The sequence below is a fragment of the Mirounga leonina genome, unplaced genomic scaffold (assembly GCF_011800145.1).
Source record: "Mirounga leonina isolate KUSES-001 unplaced genomic scaffold, KU_Mleo_1.0 Mir_199, whole genome shotgun sequence".
Lineage (NCBI taxonomy): Eukaryota > Metazoa > Chordata > Mammalia > Carnivora > Phocidae > Mirounga > Mirounga leonina.
Window position 1 is genome coordinate 12,900,050 of NW_023270498.1, and position 21,416 is coordinate 12,921,465.

General features: G+C 40.6%; 1 protein-coding gene across 1 annotated transcript in view; it reads right to left on the reverse strand.

The window, feature by feature from the left end:
- SUGCT (succinyl-CoA:glutarate-CoA transferase) overlaps positions 1 to 21,416 on the reverse strand; it is a 780,750-nt gene that overhangs the window by 600,101 nt on the left and 159,233 nt on the right. Inside the window, exon 9 of the mRNA XM_035026545.1 lies at positions 5,116 to 5,211. Coding sequence (XP_034882436.1) covers positions 5,116 to 5,211 — 96 coding nt within the window. The remainder of the gene's footprint in view (positions 1 to 5,115; positions 5,212 to 21,416) is intronic.

A 21,416-nucleotide genomic window follows, 5' to 3' on the forward strand; every position in this document is an offset into this window, starting at 1 on the left:
AGCCACTGATAGATAATGCAGGTGTTAGAGGAGATAAAGTGCAGGAACAATGCCTTTAAGTAGGGAAAATGTGGAAAGGGACAAGTCATCCATTGTGATAGGAAGGAATGAAGTGAACACACAAGTAGGAGCTTGGGGGGTATGGTAGAAGAGAGATGAAATAGTTCTCTTCCAACTGCATCTGTTTTCAGTGAAATAAGAGACCATCTTTGGCTAAGGATGCAGAGGGGGGAAGATCTGAGGAGAGAGAAGAAGTGAAATAGTCATCCCAGGGAAAATAAATGTGTAGGTAGCGTGCCAGGATTGTGGGTAAGGCTGAGGGCCCGCTTGAGAAAGATGGCCGTGAACTGAGAGTAAGACTGTTGACAAGGTAGCTATGTTTTCCTCTAGCCATACACTACGTGACTGTGGGCATGGAAGAGAAGGAGAATTAAGTTTAATCAGCAGTGGGATTCTGCCAGCTGAATACAAAGCAGATGGTATAGTCACCAAGAAAAATAAAGTCTCGATCAGGAACATTTTTACTCATACTGCAGCATCAATATCACCTGGAATCAGGCAATGCATCTTCACAAGATCTCTATTTAGAGATTCAGATGCATCTGAAAGTCTGAGAAATATCTGAGTGGTGGCCAAGTAAAAACAAGAAAAATCATTAAGGATGTTGCTGGGACATCTAAGTGGATTGTAAAGCCACGAAGATTGTTGACAGAAGAAATGACTGGGTCAAAGGAAGAGATGCACAGAGCCATATGGGAATGAATGTCCAGGTCATAACAGGTGACCCGGAAGGCTTGGAGTCCTGGGGGTGATTGAGGCAAATGTCTAAAGGATGATGGGACTGGTATTCTTTTAAGGGAAGGAGGTAGTTGTGGTTGTCTCATCCCCTGGTTTGGTCTCTTTGGCAGTTTATACCAATCATGAGGGCGACGCTGTCGCTGAAGAAGCTGTGGTTTTACAAGAAGGACACAGAACCCCGTGAGCTTCCCCAAGGCCTGCTGCAAGCAGTACAGCCTGGGAGAGAGATGGTCTTATGAGGAACACAGAGAGAGCTGAGTAGGCTTCCATTAGATCCACATGCGAGCGCGCTCCTAAGGGCACAGAAGCAGTACATTGTTAAGCATTTAGGATAAAGGTGGCCACCCAAATATCTGTGCTTGCACTAACAAGCACAATAATTCTGTTTAAGAGTAGAGAAATTTATTGATCTCAAAGAGAAGCAGAAAAGAAAAAGGGAGAGAAAGAGAAACAGAAAGGATAGGGAGATTGATATGCTCTTCAGGATAGTGAAACTCCCTAGTAGCAGCCAAAGTGCATGGTTAAAAAGATGAGGTCTCCTATCCGAGATTGTACAAGTTTCATCTATAAAAACCTCCCCCATTTTCCTTGAAAATATACAGTATAGTCTCCTCTCTTCATGAGTATATTTGTGAATGGATCTTCTATGATACTGGAGAGAGGCTGAGGTAAGTGAGGATCATGAACCCACAAGGCAGAGGAGAACATGCAAATACAGGCTCCCGGGATGTTGAAGAAATTTGAGAGAGAGTTTTGGATAAACGCAGGTTATGAAATTAGGGGGATTATGATATTAATCATATAGGTAAAGGGAAGTGGCCCCACTGATAAGTATGTTATACAATAAAACAGATGCTTTTTGAAGACCAGCCAACTGCTTTTTCTGCACTCTCCTCTCCCAGCCTCCCAAACCCTCCTGTCATTATAAATATAATTGTTTAAATGGCTGAGATACATTTCAGGGCACCTGGGTGGCTCAGTCAATTAAGCCTCTGACTTAGGCTCAGGTCATGATCTCAGGGTCCTGGGACCGAGCCCCAGGTTGGGCTGCCTGCTCGGCAGGGAGTCTGCTTCTTCCTCAGCCCCTCCCCCTGCTCGTACCCTCTCTCTCAAATAAATAAATAAATAAATTCTTTAAAATATATATATATATTTACATTAACATTATGTAATTATTAATCCCTTGGGCTGTGTGTTTCTCAGGGGCAAGGCCCAACGGTAATGGAAACAAAAGAAGCACTGAAATCCACAAGTTATTTTTAAAAATCTGAATTCTCATGGGGCACCAGGGTGGTTCAGTCAGTTAAGCACCCAACTCTTGATTTTGGCTCAGGTCATGATCTCAGGGGTGTCAGATCGAGCTCCAAGTTGGGCTCCACACTGTGTGGAGTCAGCTTGTCCCTCTACCTCCCCTTCCTTGCTCTCTCGCTCTCTCTCTCCCCCCCACCCCACCCCTCTGCTCTTAAATAAATAAATAAATAAATAAATAAATAAATAAATAAATAAAATCTAAAAATCTGAAAAGCATCCAGAATATGTTCAACAAGTAGCAAAATGACTATCTCAATGCTGTCTACTTTTGTTTAGCTTATTCATTTTTAAAAAGTTGGCAAAGAATAGGGAAGAAAGAACACAAGTGGATAATCAATCTGAGAAGTTAAAAATTGTGTATATGTAAAATAACACACAAACCAAGGATCACTACTTTTTAGAAATTTATATTCATGCATTCAAGGCCTGTGATCTTTCAGATGGGGTTTAACAAGAATTAAGGAGAGTGAGCAGGGTACCTAACTAATTCCTGGGACCATCAGGGTCTTCCATTATAGACGTTCAGCTCAAAACTCAGACAACTCAAATTAGAGGCAAAGCTATAATTATTACAGAAAACTGAATTATAATTATCCTGGCACTCACCCATAAAAATATTTCCCAAATCTATTTTAAAAATTAAAAACAGACCAAGGTCTAAAAGCATATCTAGGATCCATCTTAGTATGCTAGTTTCATTCAAGCTGAATTTGCATTTGTTCCTTAATCACAGTGCTGAACCAGTCCACTACCAAGAGGGAAACAAATTAATTCTGAGTTCCTGAGGAAAGACCCTAGTAGATCTTCTCTTATTTCTTACAGATAATAAAGCTGCAATCAACTGGATCAAATCAGCACAGTATCCACTTTATGTGACTGGGACAATTCAAGCAGGAAAAGTATAGTTCTGTCTTTAAAGAACACACACACACACACACACACACACGGAGTTTCCCATATCCTTTGCCTACCGTAATAAAAGCCAAGGATTCTAAATTTCATTTTACCTCACAGTGAAATAATTGAGAGCACATCCAAGATGCCAGAGCTCTTGGAGCAAACCCTCAGGAGGGACAGCAGAGGTCTATACCACACTTTTTAAAAAGACATTCTTTGAAAATAAATAAACTGTAAACCTTATACTAGAACATAGTGAACACCTCCCACGTGATGTGATGTGGAATTGTACTATAAAGCTTTCCAAGTCAAAAACACTTTCTCCACACACCAAAAACTGAAGACTAGACTTCCATTATTAGTGATGAATTCCCAGGGGTTCCAACATGTCCCTCTGCTTAAATGCCTATAAGAGGGATTTCCATCATCAATGAGGAGGATCAGTTAGTTGATGCAACCCTTTAGCCAGGAGCAAGTCTGATGGAGAGGGTGTGGGTTGGAGGAGAAGGCACTGGAATCATAGCACACTCTTGTCAAAGGTAGCAGGATCTGAAGGATTAGTCAACAAGGAGGCAGATCAGAGTTGGGATCCATCTATGCAATTCAGGTATCAAATTTCCTATCTGAGAAGTGAGAAGGCTAAATTTGATGATAGCTAAAAAGTGCAAAATTGACACTTTTGTGAAGCGTGGTAGGTCTGGCTAGAAGTGTAAGGGTAGCCACAAAGGGCTCAGAAGTAGGGAACCAAAATGTCACTAATGCTGGTCATAAAAGCACTGCTGGGGGTGCCTGGGTGGCTCAGTCGGTGAAGCATCTGCCTTCAGCTCAGGTCATGATCCCACGGTCCTGGGAGCGAGCCCTGCATTGGGCTCCCTGCTCAGCAGGAAGCCTGCTTCTCCCTCTCCCACTCCCCCTGCTTGTGTTCCCTCTCTCACTGTCTCTCTCTCTGTCAAATAAATAAAATCTTCTAAAAAATAAATAAATAAATAAAAGCACTGCTGGAGGAAAGAGGGAAGGCACTAAAGAAAATGTTCTACAACTGTAACTATGTCAAAAGGCAGTTCTACAGGGAAATCATAGTAACACCTCACGTGTAAAGAGACCATAAATAGAAATGGAGAAAAATTCTAGACTCACATTGGGTCACTGAATTGCTCAAATTTTTATTAAAAGAAATGGGAAAGAAAGTAGTGTGGCCGAAGGAAATGATGTTCTTAAGACTAAAAGGGTGATTAGCAGTGTTGATGGATTTGCTGGCAAATGGAAAATGCTAGCTTTGATGTGCTCCGTCAAGAGCACTCGCTCTGAAATGGCCGCAGTAAAATTCACTCCTTCCTTCAACAGATATTAATACGGTGCCTGGTACGAGCTTTTGCTCGTAGATGTGAGAAAGGATACAGTGATTAAAAAAAACAAAAAAAGACACCTCTACTCTTAAACTTCCAACTCTGACAGAAGACATTACAGATACATCAGTAAATACAGTGGAAAATGATACAATCGAGTCAAGCAAAGGTTAGGGGTTTGGAAGAAGAGTTGGAGTTTCTGTTCTCATTTTTATTTGCGAAGGATCACAGTTCCTTCACATATTCATTCACACTAGCCAACGTCAAGAATTTCTAAGGACAAGTTTAGACACTTAATAAAGAACAGCAGTTCCTGAACCATCTGCTTTGCTCTGAAAATAAAGATCCGTCACACGCAAATTTTCATTTTACTCCAGCCCTGTGAGAATATTATTGTCAGCTGGGGTAGGTAACATTTGGTTTATAACTGACATGGTGAACAAACCATGCTTTATAAAATGGCTACAATCAGTGCTTCTTTGGGGTGAAAAAAAAAAAAACCATCAAATGAGGCCAAAAGTCACTCACTTTCAGCAAGTTCCTTTGATCCATTTAAGCATCCTGTTACTAATCTTCTGATGAAGAAATGTGCAAAACACAGAATTTAAAATAAACAACAGAACCTTGTTACAGTCAGACAAAGATGTATAACAGAATATCCTAAAAGTTTTTCTTTCTTAAAAAGAGAAATAATCTCCCAAACTCATCATACAAAACTGCAAATCAGAGCAGCCCAACCCTATGTTGTGTGTATCATTCCTACCTGGTAAGGAACAATACTGCCGTGAGCTGTGCCCCAACGTTTTGCTTCCTTTTGGCCAATAAGATAATTAGCAGCTACCTGGGTCAAACATGCCACCTGCCAGGAGAAAAAAAAAAAAGGTAGTTTACTCACAAGCAGAAGGTTATACTACGAAAGTTCTCATTTGAATTCACTTCATGTCATTGCAAAAAAAAAAAAGAGAGACAGAGAGAAGCAACTCCAAACAGATCAGCAAATATACGGGCATCATCATACAAAGAAAGGAAGAGCAGTATTACATTATTGCATGAGACTAAGTATGAATAACATTGGGCTCTGGAAAAGATTACCTGAAGACAGGGGTCGACCCTGTAGATAAAACCTTGGGCCAGTCTTTAGCATCAAGACCACAGCAAAATACATCAGCAACCAGTACATTCCTTTCCCCTTTTCACCCACATCCTTTTACTTTGGGTCAAGATGACAAAAAAAGAGCCTTTGTCATCACTGAGGAGCTGAACCAGTCATGAGCCATATTCCTCTAAATTTCTCATTTCATGACAAAAATAACAATAATAAACCTCTATTTTGTTTATATTGGTTCAGTCAAGTTTTCTGTTACTAGCTGCCCAAAGCATTCTTACTGACACAGAGGATCCAAATTATTTGACTTCTTAAAATTCCTCAGTGAATCGTCCTTATTTACACAAAAAGTGCTCTACCCCTCTCAACTTAGTCCTAACCCCACACCCTCATTATTATACTTAGTTCAGTTTTCAAAAGCCCTAGATCTATTAAAGGGGTCACCTAAAACCTTAGAGTCAACCTCTGACTCCTGCAGTATTTCATACACATAGCTTGAAAACCTACAATAATTCAATTCCATTTGAGGATAACATGAGGATAATGAACTTGATTCCCAGTGACCCGCCACAAGGAGCTTCTGTTCCCACAAATGGAACATGCCTCCTAGGGCCCAAACTATGGAAAGACAAACCTAATAACAACCATCCATAGTTCCCAGAAAAAAAGCTTCTGGCTCATAACATAATCATGATATACCATGGGCTCATTTTCCCATCCTAGATCATCAATGTGAGGGGGAGCCTCCCAAACCAGCAAGTCAAGCAGATCCCAAACTGAGTTTGGCTCCTGCAACAACTCCAGGGGTGGTTTTTCAGGGCTTGGGGAGGCAACCTGTGACTGGCCTCTACCTGGCCCGGCGGCTTGCCTCCCACACAGCCTATCGATAGGGCTCAGCCTGCTTGAATCTCCTAGAGCAGCACTCTGCTTTCCTTTATTCGTGGGATTGACCCTCACTTTTATGTTCATTTACTGCTCTGTTGAAATTGGAACTGCCTTATGGCAGCTGGTTCGGCTGTACCACCCAGGTGGCAAAACTAATAAACCTTGAGTCATCCACTTCTGGACCTCCATCTGGTCTCGGGCATTTGAACCACGGAGCATTCCAGGGCTGCCTGGGGCTGCCTAGCGCTAATCACCATCTCACAGATCACTTCTGTGTCTTTCAAAATGGAAAATCAAATCAACATTTTGTAGTAAAAAATGCACTGGATGGGAAGTCCAGTTTCACGGTTTTTCATTTCTGTCGACTCTAAGTAGTTGTACAACTGTAGGTATTTAATTGAACTATTTTGACCTTCAGACACATTCTCTATAAAATCTTGGGCATTTGACCAAAACGGATGGTTTTCAATCTTTTTTTTTTTAAAGCAGAACTCCTGTATCACACCGAATAATGCATGAAATCCTAATATGTGAGCAGGTAATAACCCGAGTGTTCTTGTTGAAGCAGAAGCTGGTCTCCAATGTCACCCTGGGCAGCATGAACACAAAACACAATTTGCAAAATAGTAAATGGTCTTATATTTGCTTCCCAGGTCTACACCTCTGACTATTACTCTTCTTAACAGTCTGGCAGATACCAGAGATGCAACTGTAGTCATTTTCCCATAAAAGCTCTTCCTGAAATTGGGGACATTTTCTCAAGTCTGAGGTTTTTCTCTAAGAAAGGTTTTTCTTGGATCTAGCTCTGTTGGGAGTGGGGATGGGGCTTGTTCCTTTCAAATAAATTCCGGTGAAAGTCACTCTCCAAGTTGCTCTGGTGCTGGATCCACATTAATAAAGGTAATTCTTTGCAAGCAAAGAATCATAAGAGGCTTGGTATTTCTCCTTTTTTAATTTCAAAGTCAACTGCTAGGCAATAGACCAACATCAGCATAGCTGCAAGAGGTAGTGGATTGGGGTTCCTGGGTGGCTCAGGTGGTTAAGCATCTGCCTTCGGCTCAGGTCATGATCCCAGGGTCCTGGGATCAAGCCCCACATTGGGCTCCCTGAACAGCCGGGAGTCTACTTCTCCCTCTCTCTCTCTCCCTCTGCCCCTCCCCCTGCTCCTGCTCTCTCTTTCTCTCAAATAGATAAAATCTTTAAAAAAAAAGAAAAAAAAGAGGTAGGACTGACTGGATGATCACAGGTTAACCTGTGAATCCTAGATTGATCCGAGATGGTTGACAGGAGTAGGTATGGACTGGATTCTAGGCTGGAGATCAGCCTGACTGCCTCATTTCTGGTTCATGACCTCTTTCTTTCTTCTCAATTTTGACTTCTGTGTTTCTGACCCTACCTTGCTAAACTGTATCTTTGACAACTATTTCATAAAAGTAGCCCTATTTAGAGTAAGTTTGAATGGACACTCAAAACTTATCTCATAGACTATTTCTAAATGGGATCTCTATCTATTTCTTCCACACAATGGTAACTCATGAAAACAAAAAGCATTTCAGAACTAGCAGGCTCCCACTGGGCAGAAAGGTTAGATAAGATTTTAAGCCACGGCCACCCAAAAACAAAGCATGATTTGTCAGTAACTATTCAGAGGCAAATCTGGGGGGAAAAAGAATTCTATTTTTAAAAAATAGAGAGCAACAGGGCTAAACTTAGCAACCCACTGTTTAAAAGGGGCATTGCAAATCTGAGAGTAATCTACTATTTACAATGAAGTATTTTAAGGCAGGAGAAGGGAAAGAAAGTCAACAGCTATGACGTGATTATGTATGAAAAATCAGGCTTCCTGGCAATTAATGACAAATTTTCCACAAATCAAAAGAATGCAGGATGTGACTTTTACGTTAATAACTACATACTGTATATCCATTCTAAATATTGCATTAGATCATTACTTTCATCCCCTAAACTTAGGCTCATTATTTCATCATGTGGATGCTATATAATTTACTCAGAATGTTGCCTTTATATGGTTTCATCTAAACAAAAAGACCAACTTTGGTTTAATAATAATCATTCTGACAGCAAAACTATTATTTTAGATAACATAGTGGGTCCTGGTATTCTGTGTGTCTAACCAGAAAACCAATGGGGTGGTCAAAGAGGATCTCAAAGGGCACAGCCCCAAAAGACATGAGGAAGAATACACCCAATTATTTTCCAAAGCAGCCCCATGCTGTCTGCCACCCCATGTCTCACGTCTACCAAATGAGGATTGAGCTGCAATAATAGAATCTTTCATCTCCAAAAGGACAACCAAGTATGACAGGGAAAGTGGGGAAAACAACACTCAAACTCTGGTCCGTTGCATCATAACTGGTGGGTTTTTCCCTCCTGCTCCCTTGCACAGACTCTGGCCTCCAACTGAGCTGGACTGAACACCAGTCATGCTTCCCTTCTTCACCCGCCCATCTCTCCATCCACTCTTGAAAGCCCATTTTCAACACCACCATTTCCATTAAGTCCCCCTCATCACTGAAGCAAAAAACTATTTTCTCTGCCTCTGAACAAACACAACACCTTAACCTGCCTATTCCGGCTTCACCTTCATAGTCTAGCTAAGAAGACCTAGATCAGTGGTTCCTAAACCTAGCTGTGCATCATAATCACCTGGAGAATTCTTGGACCCCACCCCAGGCCCACTGAATCAGACTCTCCAGAGATGGAGCCTGGGGAAAAAAAAATAATTTAACCAATGCATCATTCACTGCACACCAGATTTGAGAACCAAAACCTCAGGAAAATCTAGCCAAACCCCTTAATATTAGAGACGGCTAAGGAAAGAAACAGAGAAGGAAATAACTTATCTGAGGTCACACAGCTGGTTAATGACAGAACTGTAAACTACTCCAACTACAGTGTCCTCCTCCATGCTACAATATAGCTGATCCTATCTCTCCTTTTCAACTGGAACTATTTCAGGTTAAGAACTGTGTACTGCAAACTCTTTGTACGTTCTCACAGAACCTAACATAGAGCTTCTGCACTAATTTTTTTTAATGCACAAATGAAAACAGTAATGATTAGTTTTATTCAACAAATACGAGTGCTGCTTTGTAGAAGGCATTGTGTTAGGTACCAGGTATGCAAAAGTAAATGGAAAGATGCAGTCCTGCCCTCTTTGGACTTAAGAAAAGTGAAGAAGACAACTAAACAGTTACAGGAACTGCCATGGGGAGAAGTTTAAAAGCAGAAAGAACAACATGGGTGAAAGCCCTAAGGCAAGAGAGTGGCATACAGGAAAGAGAAGAAAAAAGAGAAAAGGAAAAAAAATCCGAAAGTAGACCAATGTAAGTGAAGCATGACAAGAAAAAGATAGGAAATGAAATCGGAGAGGATGACAGATCACACCACCTCCTGCAGGTAATGGGTAAGGAGTCATTCTCTGCATACCTTTCAAAATGATTGTTTTATTTTTTGAAGTCATCACTACATCCAAGATGGGGCTTGAATTTACAACCTCGAGATCTAAAGTTGCATGCTCCACTGACTTAGCCAGCCAGGAGCCCCTCACCATGATCATTTTAAAATCAAGAATTAGGGGCACCTGGGTGGCTCAGTCATTAAGCGTCTGCCTTCGGCTCAGGTCATGGTCTCGGGGTCCTGGGATCGAGCCCCGCATCTGGCTCCCTGCTTGGGGAGAGGCCTGCTTCTCCCTCTCCCACTCCCCCTGCTTGGGTTCCCTCTCTCGCTGTGTCTCTGTCAAATAAATAAATAAAATCTTTAAAAATAAAAATAAAATCAAGAATTATAGCACATCATCCTTCTATTTAAAACTCATAGGGCTTCCCTCTGCATTTGCAATTAAATCCAAAGAATGGACTGAATAGAGACAAGAGAAAAAGGGGGCCAGTTATGGAGATTGTGAAGGTCCGGGCATAAGTCGATGATAGCTCAGACCAGGTTGGTGGCAGTGGAAACAGAAAAACTAGTGGGTTTAAGAAATATGTTAGGGACAGAATGGACAGAACAGGTTTCTGCCTGAATATCTAGGTGAGCTTGAAGGCATTAACAGAAATAAGGGAGTCAGAGAGAGGAACAAGGTGAAGGGAAAGAAAATAAGAATCCACCTTTGCATATGTTGAATTGGAGATACCTGTGAGACAATCATTCGGGCTGGAGTCACCAGCATATAGAAAGTATTTAAAGTCATTCCCTAAGGGAAAATATAAAGACGTAAAGTTAGAGAAGGAATCATAAATAAGATAAAACAAGAGAAGGTGAGTCTCCATGTCAAAAACAGCCCTTCCTCTAATCATATGGCCAATGATGCAAGTAAACTACCAGCGCCAATATACCCCAAAACGGGGGGTAAGTTAAATAAACTACGATGTCCATATGTAACAGCAGACAAAGTAGGCATTTCAAATGATACAACAGAAGAATATAGTCCCATGTGGGGAAACGTTTACAATTTTTTTCAACTTTTTATTTTAGAACAGGTGGAGAATACAGAAAACTTACCGAGATGGTAAAGAGTTCCCATATACTCCACACCCAGTTCCCCTATTACTTTTATTTTTTTCTCTGCTTGAGTGTAATTTTTATTTATTTTTTAAATTTTAGTTGACACGTTACCTTCGTTTCAGGTGTACCACATGGTGATTCGACTTCAACGCTACAAGGGTAGCTACCATCTGCCACCATACATCTATTACAGTACGACCAACTATATTCCCTACTGTGCCTTTCATCCCCATTAACATATTCATCCCAATTCCCCTATTATTAACATCTTACCTCAGTGTGATCCATATTTTACAATTAAAGAGCCAACACTGATGCATTATTATTAAAGTCCATATGTTCAGACTTTCTTAGTTTTTAATGTTCTTTTCAGTTCCCAGATCCCAGTCAGGGTACATATCATGTTATATTTAGTCGTTGTTTCCTTAGGCTACTCTGGACTGTAACAGTTTATCACACATTCCTTCCTTCTGATGACTTTGACAGTTTTGAGGAGTATGGATCAGATATTTTTTGGAGAATGTTCCTCAATGGGGACTTTTTTGTATGTTTTTCTCATAATTAGAAAATTATGGGTATGGATTTATAGGGGTTTGGATTTTTGGAAGAAAGTGCACAAAAGTAAAGTGCCATTTTCATCACATTATATCAAAGGTACAAATTATGGATAGGACTTATCACTGTTGGTGTTGACCTTGATCACCTGCCTGAGGTGGTGGTTATCAGGTATCTCCACTGCAAAATCATTCTTTTTTCTTCTCCCCCTTCCCACACTGTACTCTTTGGAAGGAAGTCATCAAGCACAACCCACACTTAAGGGGGGGGGAGTCATGCTCCTCCTTCTTGAGGATGAACTGTCCCCATAAATTATTAGAATTCTGCACAGGAACTTTGTCTCTTCTCCCCTATTTATTTATTCAATCATTTCTTTATATCAGCACAGAGTCATGGGTATTTATTTTATACCCTGGGTTATAATCCAATACTACTTTATTTTGTTGCTCAAATCATTCCATTTTGGTCACTGGAAGCTCTTTCACAATTGGCTCCTGCATCTCTCTGACATAAACCCCATCATTGTGAGGGGTTTTTTTGTTTTTAGCACTTCCTTTTCTTGTGGCACTACAAAATGCTCCAGGCTCATCTTTATTTTTTTTTTTTTAAGATTTATTTATTTGAGAGAGAGAGAGAAAGAGAGTACAAGTGGGGGCAAGGGCAGAGGGAGAGAGAGAATCTCAAGCAGACTCCTTGCTGAGCATGGAGCCGGATGTAGGACTCGATCTCACAACCCTGAGATCATGACCTGAGCTGAGACCAAGAGTCAGAGGCTCAACGGACTGAGCCACCCAGGCGCCCCCAGGTTCATCTGTAGATGTCCTGTTCCAGTCTTATAGGAAAGCACAAAAAGAAGAGGAGTCATTAAGGTAAAGAAAAGGAATGTTTATTTTATTAATATTAATATATATTATAACTATTATTTATTTTAGTGTCAACCAGCACCTCATTCATTCATTCACTTATTCAAAAATCTTGATATCACACCTACTGCGTGCCAGGAACTGTTCAAGGCACAGAGGATATAACTGTGAACAAGACAGACATGGTTGCACTCTCACGAAGCTTATGCTCCAGGGTAAGGTACATTCAGGCATAAACAAACAGGAAAACATCAAGAAATGGTAAGAGGGCTTTTCTAGACTAGTAGGTTAGTAAAAGCCTCTTAGAAGATGTTACACTTAACCCAAGACCTGTAGAAAGCATGTGAAAAATGTAGGGCAATGTTTCTAGGCAACAACATCAATTAAGAGACCTTACTGCGGTAAAAATTTACCATATTTCGGAACAGAAAGAAGGTCGCTGTTGCTGGAACATGGTAAGTAGAAGAGGCAGTAGTACAAGACGGGGTTAAGGAAGCATGCAAGCGCCAGATCATGTACCTACTGCAGGCCTGGGTAAGGATCTGGGATACGGGAAGCCATTGATTTATAAGAATTGGAGAAGCCAACTGTTATATGGAATATAAAACGGACAATGAATGAAACCAAATTATCTCACGTGAGGTTGGTATTACAACCTCTATTTTACAGATGGGAAAACTAAGCCTAGGGAGATTCAGTGTCTCACCTAGATACACCTAGAACAGCAAGTTGGTGAATGGCAAAACTACGGCTCACACGCAGGTCACTCTACTCTCTAACCCATCCCTACACCACTTACCTCCTCTCTCTCTGTCCAACCTCCCGGCTCCCACTCCCTCTCACCCTCCTAGCGCTTGGTTTCACGTTCTGCATCCTTCATCATATCCTTGGCTTCATAGTCTATATTCCCTGCACGGGCCCCCAGATCACTCAAGTAGACTGGAATCCCTACACAATCACTCAGTTGTCCTTTACATTTGCTTAGAAAGCACATCATTCACTGAATCAATAATTCTCCTCACATTCTTCTGCTCAACTTCACTCATTCACTAACTATAAAACATCTTCTGGGGGAAATACATTAAAAAATAAATGAAGGGGCCAGCATTCATAGAGAATACACCTTTTAAGACTTATCCTCCCATCAGAAAGAACTGTTAAGATCCTGACATCTTTTTCATCCTAACACCATTACTTTACATGTCAAAACTTCCTATGCAATTTAATCCACCACACTTTGTCCCTCACACCTTAAAGTAAACGGAATCCTTCAGAATCATTAGGGTTGAGGAAGAACATTCAGGAGTAGAGAAGGTATTTTGGCTGTCCTGTGTTGAAAAAAGAATAAGAATTCTACCTATTCATACTACATTTACCATTTCAAGCTTCTAGTATTCACTAGTAGCTGATGATAAAAGCTAATGCTTATTAAGCACTTATTGTGTACTGTTCTAAGCATTTTATGTGAATTATCTCATTTCATCCACATGACAACTGTATGAGAGACCCATTTTACAAATGAGAAAACTGAGGCACAGAGCAGTTTAGAATCTGCCCAAGGATTATATACCAAGTAAATGGACAAGCCAGGACCTGAACTCAGCTAGTCTAGATCCTGGCCTTCTATACTACATTTCATACAGAATCAGACTCCTTAAAATTTCTGAATGGCCATGATCCTGGGCAAGTTTTACGGGACTGTGCTACCTTGGTAAAGAAAAATCTGTCATAAACCTCTTTTTCTCTTAGGTAAACCTCGACAGATAAGTTTGACCTTAATTATTATGTAAAACTTAAGATTCAAAGACTTCTGCCTTGCTGCAACTGTCTTGGCTTCTATACCAATGTAATTAGAAATTAACTTCAACCTACAAACATTTTACTTGTAAACACTGAAAAAAACCAGCAGAGCTGTTATGTAATTTTAAAATCTCTACTTTTATTTGTTTAGCAAAGGAAGAACATATTATCAAATCCTTCTCTTCATGGCAATTTTTTAACTTAATGAAAGGAACATACACATTTCACATTCCTCTGAACTATCACTAATGGTAGTCAAATCATACTGATGTTTATTTTATGTACTAAACTCAAAAGAAAAAAATATTTGCATTATACTCAGAATAATTTTGCCAATCCATCTGAATCAAAATCAGACATGAAGAAACTGGATATCAAATGCCAGAAGGTAAGACCAGACAACAGAGAGAGACAGAATTTCAAAAGCATGTTTAGGATAATACATCAAACATATTTCTTACCATTAACCACTGACCCAGTCAATCATTTCACTCAAAAAGTGGTTATGAATAACTAAAAGAAAAAAATGTGATGAGTAAGTGGAAATATAGAAAAGTAACATTTAATGACATGGTTTACTTATTTAGTCCTATGATGTCTTCAGTTTCAAATGTTTTCTTCAAATATGGTTTTACATTTTATATAACTTCATTCTTTAAAATATTTGTATTTGGGGCACCTGGGTGGTTCAAGCGTCCGACTCTTGGTTTCGCTCAAGTCATGATCTCAGGGTCCTGGGATCAAGCCCCACGTTGGGCTCTGCACTCAGTGGGGAGTCTGCTGGAAATTCTCTCTCCCTCTGCCCCCCTCCTCACATATTTTCTCTTTCTTTCTCTCTCAAATAAATAAATCTTTATTTGTTTTTAAAAACAAATGAATAAACAAACAAAAAGCAGAATCAGACCTATAAATACAGAGAACAAACTGATGGTCGCCAGAGGGAGGGGGTAAGAGGGGGTGGGTAAAATGGATGAAGGGGAGTGGGAGATACAGGCTTCCATTTTTGGAATGAATAAGTCACAGGAATAGAAGGCACAGCATAGGGAATATAGTCAGTGATATTTTAACAGCACTGTATGGTGACAGATGGGAGCCACACTTGTGGTGAGCACAGCATAAGTACAGAGAAGTTGAATCACTATGCTGTACACCTGAAATTAATGTAACGTTGTATGTCAACCATACTCAAATATTTTTTTAATTTCTGTTTTTAGAATAAAGTAATACATTGTTCTGCAACACTAGTTTTAAAAAGAAGTTATGAGAAATGCAAGTTGCTTTTGTTTATTGCTTCCTTCGTGCATTTAGCACAGATATTTATTTTTTTTATTCTTATGTTAATCCCCTACATTACATCATTAGTTTTAGATGCAGTGTTCCATGATTCGTTGTTTGTGCATAACACCCAGTGCTCCATGCAGAATGTGCCCTCCTCAATACCCACCACCAGGCTAACCCATCCTCCCACCCCCCTCCCCTCTAGAACCCTCAGTTTGTTTCTCAGAGTCCATCGTCTCTCATGGTTCGTCTACCCCTCCGATTTCCCCCGCTTCATTCTTCCCCTCCTGCTATATGTTAAAGAAAAAAAAAAAAAAGAAGTAGCACAGATATTTAATAAGGCCTCACATGCAGAGCACTCTGTCAGGTGCAGTCAGAGATCCCAAAATCAATAAGAGAGTTTTCTCTCTCAAGAAAGTTAAAATTTGTAACTCAAATAGAAATAATCAGCCCCACAAGAGACTTCTAAAAAAATATCAAGTAAAGACAAAAAGTGACATTTGAGCTGACCCTTTGATAAAGGGAATTCAGTCATGTGAAAACAAGGAAAAGGGCCTCCTTCTTTACATGAAAGAACTACTATAGGCAAAGTCACGGCAGAGATGGAAAAGTACTGGTTCTTTTTGAATGAATGAATGAAAATAAAAACTGAAACAAGGCATTAGATTGGATGAACGGATCATAAGTGATCATTAAGATGCAGTATCAGTAAAGCAGAAAGACAAAAGCAAGATTAACGGGAGCTAAGGAATGAATGAAAAGAATACAGGAGCCACAAGAGTACTTTTGAGGCTTGTGTAAAGAAGGAGAAAAGAAGGGAAGGAGAGACACACGTTGAGCAGGAAGATAAAGGTTTTATTTTTGAAGATAAAAAAAAAACCTGAAGTGCATTTTATTATGCAAGCAAAAGGGATAACTGGAGTCTTAAGCAAGATTGACAAGGATGAGAAAGGAAGTACGAGTGAAGGGGTTATGGTTTAAAACGTGATCTCTCAGTGAAATCTTCCCTAAATAATGGCTCAGTTGCTGTCATTTCCTCTTCTAGCTCTCCATCCATTAGGATGGAGGGAAAAGACGTGTGATTTGTTTGCTTCTCTCCCCAAGAGCAGGAACACTACCTGAGAGATGCTATAGGCCCTCAGTAATTATTAAACTCGGGAAAATGAATAAATGACACAGTTTTCCTCTAATTTGGGAGAAGAATCTTTTTTTTAAGATTTATTTATTTATTTATTTTAGAGGGGCAGGGGGCTGTGGAGAGGCAGAAGGAGCAGGAGAGAGAGTCTCAAGGAGACTCTACGCTGAGTGCAGAGCCCAACACAGGGCTCAATCTCACGACCCTGGGATCACGACCTGAGCCAAAACCAAGAGTCAGATGCTTAGAGTATGCCACCCGGGCACCCCTGATGAAGAAATATGTCAAATGAAAAAGAGAAAATTTGGATGCAATCCCCAAAGGAAAGCAGAATAGTAGAAGGCATCTTCATAGAATGCAAAGAACAGGTTGAAATTTGCCTTTTTGTCCCTCTAAACCCTAGCTCTGCCCACTGGAGTCACACAGAACAAGTCCATTCCTTCTTTTACCATGTACCAAATGGATAAGCAGAGAGGCTCAGTTAGAGAGCCATGTCAGGGCCCAAGGCCTCACCTTCAGGGTAAGGAAACGGCCGTAGCAAATTCTTTCCAGGTATGTCTCAAGGGAAACAAAATAAACTACCTACATCAAAATAAAAAGCTTCTGCACAGCAAAGGAAACAACAAAATAAAAGGCAATCTACGGAATGGGAGAAGATATTTGCAAATGACATCTCTGATAAAGGGTTAGGATCCAAAACACATAAGAACTTAACAAACTCAACACCCAAAAAACAAATAATTCAGTTTTAAAAATGGGCAGAAGACATGAATAGACATTTCTCCAAAGAAGACAGAGGCCAACAGACACATGAAAAGATGCTCAACATCACTGATAATCAGGGAAATACAAATCAAAACTACAAGACATCACCTCACACCTATCAGAATGTCAACAACACAAGCAACAACAGGTGCTGTCGAGGATGTGGAGAAAGAAGAACCCTCTTGGGCACCTGGGTGGCTCAGTCAGTTAAGCAACTGCCTTCGGCTCAGGTCATGATCCTGGAATCCCCCGACTGAGTCCCACATCAGCAGGGAGCCCGCTTCTCCCTCTGACCCTCCCCCCTCTCATGCTCTCTCTATCTCATTCTCTCTCTCAAATAAATAAATAAAATCTTTAAAAAAAAAAAAAAAGGAGAACCCTCTTGCACGGTTGGTGGGAATGCAAACTGGTGCAGCCACTCTGGAAAAGAGTATGGAGGTTTCCATCCAGCAATTAGACTACTAGGTTTTTGTTTGTTTGTTTTATTTTAAAATATTTTATTTATTTATTTGAGAGAGAGAATGAGAGAGAGAGAGAGAGCACAAGAAGGGGGAGGGTCAGAGAGAGAAGCAGACTCTCTGCTAAGCAGGGAGCCTGATGTGGGACTTGATCCCGGGACTCCAGGATCATGACCTGAGCCGAAGGCAGTCGTTTAACCAACTGAGCCACCCAGGCGCCCAGACTACTAGGTTTTTACCCAAAGAATACAAAAAGAGTAATTCAAAGGGATACATGTACCCCGATGTTTATAGCAGCATTATCTACAATAGTCAAATTATGGAAACAGCCCAAGTTCCATCAACTGATGAATGGATAAAGAAAATGTGGCACACACACACACACACACACACACACACTGGAATATTACTCAGCCACAAAAAAGAATGTAATCTTGCCATTTGTAATAACATGGATGGAGCCAGAGAGTATAATGCTAAGTGAAGTAAGTCAGAGAAAGACAAATACCATATGATCACACTCATATGTGGAATTTTTTTTTTTAAGATTTTATTTATTTATTTGACAGAGAGAGACACAGCGAGAGAGGGAACACAGGCAGGGGGAGTGGGAGAGGAAGAAGCAGGCTTCCCGCCGAGCAGGGAGCCCGATGCGGGGCTCGATCCCAGGACCCTGGGATCATGACCTGAGCCGAAGGCAGATGCTTAACGACTGAGCCACCCAGGCGCCCCTCATATGTGGAATTTAAGAAACAAAACAAATGAGCAAAGGGGGGGGAAAAGAGAGAAAGAGGCAAACCAAGAAACAGACTCTTAACTATAGAGAACAGACTGATGGTTACCAGAGGGGGGTGGGCTGGGGGGGGGGGGGGGGGGGGGGGGGGGGGGGGGTGGGGGAAATAGGTGATGGGGATTAAGGAGCGCACTTGTGATGAATACTAGGTGTTGTATGGAAGTGCTGAATCACTATATTGTACACCTGAAGTTAATATTACACTGTATGTTAAGTAACTGGAATTTAAATAAAAACTTTAAAAATAATTAATTGATTAAAGTGAAGCTCAGGGAGACATGTTCCCACTGGCCTTGACAACAGAGCCTGCATGAGCTCCACAGCCATAGGAACTATTCTGCCAACAACCTGAATGGGGTTGGAAGAGGACTGAGTCCCAAGTGAGAGCCGCAGACCAGCAGACACCTTGACTGTAGGCTTTTAAGTCTGAGCAGATGATCCAGCCTTTCCTGGACTCTTCACCCACAGAAACTATGAGATGATAACTCTGTGTTATTTCAAGCCACATTTGTGTTAATTTATTATGTGGCAGTAGGGAATTAACACAAGGCTGAAGCCATCAAAGTAGATGACTAGGATGAGTACTAAGAGGGAAAGCAGAGGACAAGGGCACAGCACTAGAGTCAACCAAGTAGGGGACAAAAAAAGAACAGAACTGTAAGGAATCTAAAGGTAGTAAGTGTAACAGAAGGTGTGGTGTCTGGAGGCCAAAGGAGAAGCACATTAGAAGGAATAGTGTTGAACGTGTGTCAAGAAGGAGGACACCGAGAATCTTGGACTCAACAAAAAGAAATTAGCCTTCAAAGGCAGTATCTGCCGGAAGAGTGACTGGAGTGGGTATCATAACGAAAAGGAGTAAGAAAAGCAGGTAGAAAGCAGAAAACTCAAATACAAATAATTTATTAAGTTTGGCAGTGAAAGGGGGAAAGAGACAGAACAATAGCTGGAATGTGTAGCCAAATTACCAAAAACGGTGTCAAGTGAAGACTGTTTGTGAGGTTACCTTTTCCAGGGTCTATCGTCTTTAAAAGAAAATTAATGAAGACACAAAAGCCTTAGAGCTAAAGGAATGAATCTCTCTTAGTGGAATTTCAGGCATTTCCCCCAAGTTCATGGGAGAAGGATTTTATAATTGAGTCATTTTCCTAAAACCTTTAAGTTGCAGAGCTATATAAAACAACCCTGCATACAACAATAGTTTATCAACCAAGTTCTGATATGAGAACAAAAATTAATTTGCACACTCTGCCTACATCTGATCCGTCTCACTGATTAAAGTCCAAGAATGTAAAGGTGATTCAGATGATGATTTTTGTCTGGCCGTGTTGCAGGGCACTGCTGCCCGAGCTTCTGTGGAACGGTTCCCAGAATAACAGACTCACCAGCATGCACACCTGATTAAGTTCTTTAGTGGTGACTCTTCTTAAAGTGTCCTCATGGGAGTTCAAGGGAAAGGCACAAAGCCCAGTGTGAATTAGGACAAGAAATCATGCCAGTGACCAATGATTCAGCAGGTAAAATATGTGTTATGTCATTACACTTCAAGCAAAAATTCATGTAGTGAATATAGGTACACAGTGCCAGGGACTGCCATGTTAGTTAACAAAACCAACTTAGTGATTTAAAAAAACAACAACTCTAAGGACACCAAGAGAGAAAAAACACATTCAGTAATTTTATATACTAATTCTGTCTTACTTGAAAACTTTAATCTTGAATTTACATTTCATTGCTTCATTCAGCAAATATTTTTTGAGTGACTACTTTGTTGCAGGCAGCGCGCTAGGTGCTAGAAACATAGTCGTGAAAGAGATGGATTCTCTGCCCTCATGGAACACAGAATCTAGTAAGAAGACCTGTTAAACATGTGAAGCCTCGTGAGGACTTTGGGGGCAGCAATCTGACTGGAAGCAGGCCTCGGGGACTTGTCTCAAAGTTGACTTTGTATGATAAGCACATTCTTTTTCACACTTCCCTGCCCCCTCCTGCCACCAACACACAAAATGCTTTTGACAAATAAAACTGCCACGTTATAGCCATCTTTACTAATTTGAAAGTCTCTTCCCGGGAACAGAAACAATGAGAATACTCCGCTATCTATACGAACACAATCTCATCTCTGTTCTTACTAACATCTCACCAGAGATCAAAATCAAGGAAACTGATATCAGACCTTAGCTAACTTACATCACAGTCAGAACTCATCATCAACAAAAGGCCGCATGGCACAAGCTGGATGGGTTTTAAGATCTAAGCTGCAAATTGTGGACGTGTTTGGACTTTTCAATATCACCTCTAAGAGACCTCAAAGGTACACCGACATAATCAGCCTTTGATGATACACTGTATCATATAACCATATTCTCATATGCCCCTTATTTGGGACATTTGCATATGATCTGCATTCTAACATATCCACAAATCTGTTTTTATATGCTGGAAGACTGTAACATGATAGAACCCTTAAGGAGCCACTCTGCTTTGTTGTGTCAATTCTCATATTCATCAGACAATGATCATTCTCTTAGCCACATCCTCCACCTACTCCTTAACCACAATTGGAGGGCGAGACAGTTCTGAAGAGGGCAGAGTCTTTGAATCTTTTTGACATCCTCAGCAGTTTGGTGTAAAGAAATTTGGATCCTGAGTCTCAGTCTCAGCTTAGCTTCTCACAACAAAGTTCTGAACCCTGACTCAAGTTTGCAAAACATAACCAACTTTCTCACAGCTCTGTTTATGATTTCAGAATAACACTGTAAAAGCACTTTCAAAATACTCAAAAGGAAGAATCATGAAAAATTACCCTTTTAAAAAAACATATTATCCAAGCAAATACAGACCAAACAGCTAACATGGGGTTTTACTATATAACAATTTAGTAATTTCTATGAATTAGATTGGTG